This window comes from Erinaceus europaeus, chromosome 7, assembly GCF_950295315.1.
Source record: "Erinaceus europaeus chromosome 7, mEriEur2.1, whole genome shotgun sequence".
Taxonomy (NCBI): domain Eukaryota; kingdom Metazoa; phylum Chordata; class Mammalia; order Eulipotyphla; family Erinaceidae; genus Erinaceus; species Erinaceus europaeus.
The window spans coordinates 101,279,854-101,287,287 of NC_080168.1; the positions used below are offsets into that span (position 1 = coordinate 101,279,854).

Below are 7,434 nucleotides of genomic sequence, written 5' to 3' on the forward strand. Positions count from 1 at the left end.
GAAGGCTAACTCTCCAAGGCAGTGATTATTAACCTAATTGCTGGAAGGATTTTTCCAGACAAGTAGTCTGGAAACATTTTACTTATTACTACAGCTGAGCCTTTTTTTTTTTAAGTTTACTTCTTAGATATCTCTCATTTTTATGAGAGAACTGCTTGTAGTTTTGAGAGTATTTCCCACACACAGAACACTGTCTTCATTGACCCTAACAATGACATCATAAGTAGGTTAAACTGGTATTCTTTTAAAGATTCACTGGGATGCCAGTGGTTAAACTTGGAGTCTCATGCTTGATAATCCATTGCTTTATCCACTGCACCATCTCCCAGACCAATATTCTTTTTTTCTTTTAATGTTCTTTTAGTGATTTAATATTGATTTATAAGATTGTAAGATAATAGGTGTATATTCCCATGTAGTTCCCACCACCAGAGTTCTGTGTACCATCCCCTCCATTAGGAACTGCCCTATTGTTTATCCCTCTGGAATATGGACCAAAATTCTTTTTGGGATGCAGAAAGGGGGACTTCTGTAATTACTTCTTCACTAAACACAGATTTTGGCAGGCTGATCCATACCCCCAGCCTGTTTTTGTCTTTCCCTGGTGAGGTAGGGCTCTGGAGAAGTGAGGTTCTAGGACACATTGGTGAGATCTTCTTCCCAGGGAAGTCAGGATGGAATCACAGTAGCATCTGTAACTTGGTGGCTGAAATGCCATAAGATCAGAAGCAGGACAAAATGTTTAATAAACAAGAACCATAAAGTAAGGATAGAACAGATGAAAATAGGGACCTTAAGTTAGATGGAAGCTAGGAATTCTATTTTAGGCATGTTCTAGGACCTTATGTCTTAAAATCGTTGCTTGAGCTTGATCACTAACATGGGGGTAGGCTAGAAATATCATAAGTCTGGGAAGATAGTGTCAGAGTTGGGAGTAGAAGTAGGAAGCAGGATTAGGGCAGAGAGTAGCTCCCAAATTTAAAGAAGATACATAAGTGGAATTAACTGTTTACTACAATGATCTAATCCATGGCCCATATCTATTCATACTTATCACAGGAGCCTGTACAACCTCCGAGTTCCCTATCAGACTGAGCTCACAGTCCATAATCACAGCTGGGAACATTCTAGGCTACATGCATTTCAGAACCAGCCTTTTTCCAATGGCAGAGTAGGGTGACCTCCCTTTGGAGAGTAAAGCAGCCCCTACCATTGCTATTTCATGGCGAGGGTATAGTCCTGAAGAAACTCAGAAAAGGGTTTATAATGATATTCCTAATGGATGTGACCAATGAGGGTAGAGATAGGGAGCTATTAAGAGTTCTATGGCCATATTGTCCATGGAGGAATCCAAGAATTCCCTGACTACGAGCCCAGGTGATGAGGTGGCCTAATAGTGGCTGAAAGGGCCATCATTATGGTGAGCCCGTCTCTTCCAGGACATTTTTCTTTTCTTCTTCTATTTTGAATCAGATCACTACTCAAATCTGGTTTATGGTGATGCAAAGATTGAAAAAGTCAAGTGCTTTTAGTCCCATTTTTTGAAATGTATTAATTGTGGCCATTACAACCACAGTGAAACAGGATTCTGGATGTCAATATGACAACTTGGGGACTCAGCATGTGTGAAGTAGAAACCAAAGTGGAATTATTACTGTAAACTGCACCTCAGAAAAGTTATGTTTTCTTAGACAATCAAATTAACGATACACAAACATTATAACCAAAAAAGCATGCCTCAGGTCTACATAATAAATAAACATGAAAAGGAGCCCCCCACTTCACTCCCACCTCACCCCCTTCTTTCTCTCTTGACAGAGCCTGGAAACAGCTCCCTCTGGCTGTTTTTCAAAGTGTAACTTCACAAAGTTAAAAACTCAAAAGAGTTCTCACAAGAGCTATTATTACTGCCCAACTTGGGTCTTCAAACTAAAGCAGGATTTCAACAGTCCAAAGTAACTGATTAATAGGTAGGCGGCCTTTTCACTCTTCCTTCATACTCTGGAGTTTTGTTTGTTTCCTACAGAAGATTTTTCTTTCTCAAGCGGGGGTGCAGGAGCATAGATGGTGGGCTTTCAATCCAATGCTCTAGTCAAAGCAGCCTAGATGCCAGCTCTCCCGCTCTCTCCCCGCAGCTGTTCCCCCCCCCCCGCGCCTGAAGAGAGGTCCCCACGATTCAACAATAATCAACGTCCCCACAGATTCCTGCAGCCCAGTTCCCATCAGGAATCTAGTATAGAGAAAACCGCTGAAGACTCGTCCTCACCCTTGCCTGCAAAACTGGAACAAACAGGTGTACCTTCTCCATGCACCCCCTACACACACACACACACACACACACACACTTGTAGATGCAGTTATGGGGGGGGGGGGCTAGTGAGACCCACAAGGGTAGGCTCATAACAAATGGCGGGCGTGAGGTTACCTAGAAAAGGATGGTCTTTATTTTAGTCACCTAGTGTTTACCCTGTAGGTCTAGAGGAGGAGGGCAGAAAGTGATGAAATACCCCTTGTCGATTGCCCTGAAATTAAATGGGCTGCGCTGGCTGCCCCGGGTGGACCGGCTTGCAACAGAGGGAGAAGCGGCGGCTGCGGGAGGCGGGTCGGCCAAGTTCAGGCACCAGAGTGCGCTGGGCGCTGGGCGCTGGACTCCGGACTGACCGTGTCTGCTGGAGCTTCAGATATGGCGCTAAAGTGGCTTGAGAGGGAAACTTGAGGAAATGGTGCTAAGCCCAGAAAAGGCATGGTATGGTATGTTCAGTTCTCCAAGTCTTGAGAAAAGACTAGCGGTAAAGTGAAGTCATTCGGTTCACCCACACCAAGTCTCGTGGCCCCTCCCCCGCAGTAGTGATGCAAGGAGGACACATCAACCACGTCGGGAGGAGGGGAGAGAAATCCATGGGAGAGGAGGGGACAGGGAGGTGGGAAAGTAGGCGCCGCGCAAGCTCCAGTCACTACAGCGACCCGGAGCGCGATCTAGGGAAACACGCGCTGCATAAACAACGGAGTTTCCAGTTCATTGCGCCCAGCAGCCCCGAGCGCACCTCCTCGACTTCGCCGGAGTCCAGCGGCCAAAGAGGCCAAGGAGTGCGGCAGGGCGGTTCTCCGGGCGGGTTGAAGCTGTGCCAGGGAAGCAGGCAGGAGGCAGCGCGGGCGAGCGCGCGAGTAACTGTTTCTGCCGTACCGGGAGGCACCCAGCGTGCCTCCGCCGCGCCCCTGCTTGGACAGCATGGGTTTCTCTGGAAGCCCCGGCGTTGGGCCGGCGGGCAACTCCAGCCCGTGGTGGCCTTTGGCCGCCGGCAGTGCCAACGAGAGCGGGGACTCCGAGGCTCTTGGGGAAGGTGACTTGCCGCCAGGGGACTTTCGCAACGAGGAGCTGGCCAAGCTGGAGATCACCGTGCTGGCAGTGACTTTCGTGGTGGCTGTGCTGGGGAACAGCTGCGTGTTACTGGCTCTGCACCGCACGCCGCGCAAGGCGTCCCGCATGCACCTCTTCATCCGCCACCTGAGCCTGGCAGACCTGGTGGTCGCTTTCTTCCAGGTGCTGCCGCAGCTGTGCTGGAAAATCACCTACCGCTTCCAAGGCCCCGACGGGCTGTGTCGTGTGGTGAAGCACCTGCAGGTGTTCGGCATGTACGCGTCTGCTTACATGCTGGTGGCCATGACCGCCGACCGCTACATCGCCGTGTGCCACCCGCTCAAGACGCTGCAGCAGCCGGCGCTCCGCGCGCGCCTCATGATCGCCGCCGCCTGGGTGCTGAGCTTCGTGCTGAGCACCCCGCAGTACTACGTCTTCTCCATGGTGGAGGTGAACAATGTCACCAAGACCTACGACTGCTGGGCCACCTTCATCCAGCCCTGGGGGCCTCGCGCCTATGTGACCTGGATGGCGGGCGGCATCTTCGCGGTGCCTGTGATCATCCTGTGCACCTGCTACGGCTTCATCTGCTACCACATCTGGCTCAACGTTCGAGGGAAAACCACGCCGTCGCTCAGGAGCCAGGGTGGTAAGAGCGCCCAGAGCGCGGGAAACGCCCTGCACAAGGGGCTGCTTCTCGCGCCCTGTGTCAGTAGTGTAAAGACCATTTCTCGCGCCAAGATTCGCACAGTGAGGATGACTTTCGTGATCGTTACGGCTTACATCATTTGCTGGACACCCTTCTTCATCACTCAGTTGTGGTCCGTCTGGGATGAGACGTTCCTGTGGGTCGGTAGGTATTAGACCAGCGAGGGAAGGCGGGGAAATGTGCATGTGTGCGTGAGACAGACACACACAGGGAGAGATGATGCCCCATTCATACCCATTAGGACAGTAGTTCTTAAAATGTGCACTTAAGAAGCATACATTGAATCTCATTATCAAAAAAGACAAATTCAAGTTCCTGGAATCTCCACCCCAGCTATTTTGATTCATTAGATCTGGAATGTAAACCAGGAATCTGCATTTTTAGTGCACAGTGATCTCAACATCACAAATCTTAGCCTTGGTGTCAGCCATACAACTACAAAACAAAATAATAAGTTCATAACACACACCAACTATTGTCGGTAAGCCCTGGTTTAAAGTATGCTGCACTTGGGGAAAAATTATGTTGCCACAAGTGCTTTCTTTTTCTCTTTAGTATAGTTTGTATCAGACTTTTAGACACAATTACTGCAAAACTTTGTTTTGTAGGTATGTTTATGATTCCCAGTTTAATAATATAGCCATGGATCATGATCGCTTTTAATGACAACATTTAGCACCAAGTATGACTGAATAACCTGTAAATTATTCTGGCATAACTGAATAAAAAGATCTCTCTATATTTAATATCAAGGGGAAGTTCACACTTGCTGATTATCTTTATCTTTAGAAAAGATGTATTATTTTATTAGTTTTACTGTATTTATATTTCTGTACTTCACTGATGCAACATAGCATAAAATATTTCAAAAGCCTATTGAAACTTCCTAATTCAGCTTTTTAATTAAATTTAATTATTCAAACTATGAATATTATTTTCTTAAAATCAAAATCACTTCTAGCTAAAGAAAACAACCAACAGTCACCTCCTCCAGAGACATATATCAAGTATTCTCTTGGCTATAGTTTTATTCACATTATTATTTCTTACTAATAATTAAAAATTTAGGACTTTTAGACATAGTCCATCTTATGACACTGGTGCATGAGTTACCAGGCTGAAGATTATTTGGCATATGTGATTATAGAATCTTAAAATTCCATTGAAACTGCAGCCATTCTGTTTATTTTGTGTCCATTTTCGTATATGTTAGTATAATGGATATAACTTTTTTTTGCCACCATGATTATTGTTGCAGCTTGGTGCCTGCAAAACTCTGTCACTCCTGGTGACCATTTTTCTCTTTAGCTTATTTTTTCTATAGAAGTGATATATATATATATATATATACTTATAGAGAGAGAGGGAGAGAGAGAGACAGACAGACAGAAATTGCTTCACTGTCTCCCTGCTTGTGAAGCTTCCCTCATATAGGTCATGACCAGGAACATGAATCTGGGTCCTGACTTATTCTAATGGTTGTGTTATATCAGGTGAGCTACTACCCAGCCCTCGATATAACTTTTAATTTAAAAAAATATTTTTATTTATTTATTATTGGATAGAGACAGAGAGAAATTGAAAGGCATGGGAAGAGATAGAGAAGGAGAGAGACAGAGCCCTGTTTCACCACTCATGAACCTTTGCCTCTGCAGGTGAGGACCAGGGGATTGAACCTGAGTCTTTGTGCACTGTAATATGTGAGGCAATTTACATAACTTCCCTGATAAACAAAATAGTTGATTTTCTATATTGATTCATAAGTGTTTTCTGCATTCATTAATCAATAGAAAAAAATGAGCTTACCCAGTGCTCAGTTACTGGTGTTTGTTTAAATAATTTCCCTTTATGCTTTCCATAGAGTCAGAAAACCCAGCTGTCATCATCACTGCGTTATTGGCTGCCTTAAATAGCTGCTGCAATCCCTGGATATATATGTTCTTTAGTGGTCATCTCCTGCAAGACTGTGTCCAAAGCTTCCCGTGTTGCCTAAATGTGAAGCGAAAGTTCCACAAAGAAGATTCTGACAGTATGAGTAGAAGACAGACTTCTTACACTAACAACCGAAGTCCAACAAACAGTGTGGGCACATGGAAGGATTCACCTAAATTGTCGAAGTCTATCAAATTTATTCCTGTCTCAACCTGAGCCCGAATGCATAAAATCTCTCTTGTCATGAACTTTTGGCCTGTTGATTAAATTCAGCTAGGCCAAAAACAAAGGAACTTTATGAGATAAGCCTAAACCAATTCGTTGAATGTTAGACTGTGTTTCTAGTTGCATTTCTTTGCATTACTATAACCAGACACTATGAAGTTTTGTACAGAATGTTAATAAAACACACTATAATAAAACATGCAGGCATAATTCCCATAACTTTAATAGATGTACATTTCTGATGGAAAAATCATAACCACCATGGCATTATATTTTGTTGTTGCTTTCTTTTTATTTCTGACATAATTGAGGTTTGATTGGTTTAGATATCACACAATGCAGAAAAACTATTTCTTCATAAAGTGAGCCTCTCGTCAACTTTAGTGTTTGAAAATGTTCTACGTACTTTATATGTTTCTGCCCTTTAAAATTCAGTTGTGCATCAGGAAGTGGCTTGAAGATGGATTGGTGCTTTGAGAGACATGAGTGATGAGTGTTTAAGGCAGTTGGAGAGGGAAGGAAGAATCCTTTTAGAAGTTACAGCTCATGTACATTTCAAAATGGTAACTTTAGAACTGGCAGTTTCATTTACCTATGAAAAGAATGATTTGTTCAGATGCTTAAGGTTAGAGAAAATATTATCAGTCAGTAGTCTATTTTTTTCTCATACTGGAAGTTCATTGTACAACCATATTTGGATGTAGAGTACCCAATTTTACTTTAAAAAAAAAAAAGTCGAAAAGAGTTGTCCACTATACTATGTTGACTTTCTCTAGAATATTGTAAATATGCATTTAAAGAAAGAATTGGTGTTAGTCATATCCTATGACTTGATAGATATTAACACAATCATTACTTCCTGTTCCTATGACCATAGTCATAGAGGATTAAAGAAAGCCTCTGTATATGCGTTGTTGCCTTTATGTTTAATTAAGACCGTCTTGTGCTTGCCTTTACATCTCACATACATCTGTTAGTTCCATGCAAAGCAGAGAAGAAAAGGGCTCCGGGTTAGGTGGGGGGTGGAGAAAGCTGCTCTGTACCTAGTCTAGGTTTCCTCATTAGTAAATACAGGACTTTAGGTAATTTATTTAAAACACATAAAGTCTCTATTTCCTCAGCTGTAAAATAGACTTTATAACACTTCACAGGGTTATTGGGAGGACTCCATGGAATTTAGTATGCTAAGAAAAACCTCATAAAGAGTTCA

General features: G+C 43.7%; 1 protein-coding gene across 1 annotated transcript; it reads left to right on the top strand.

Moving 5' to 3' along the window:
* The first annotated feature begins 2,973 nt into the window (after window positions 1-2,973).
* AVPR1A (arginine vasopressin receptor 1A) lies at window positions 2,974-7,134 on the top strand. The gene is made up of 2 exons (XM_007516867.3): window positions 2,974-4,211; window positions 5,929-7,134. The coding sequence occupies exons 1-2, from the start codon at window positions 3,230-3,232 to the stop codon at window positions 6,213-6,215; spliced, it is 1,269 nt and encodes a 422-aa protein (XP_007516929.1). The 5' UTR covers window positions 2,974-3,229; the 3' UTR covers window positions 6,216-7,134.
* Window positions 7,135-7,434: the final 300 nt, after the last annotated feature.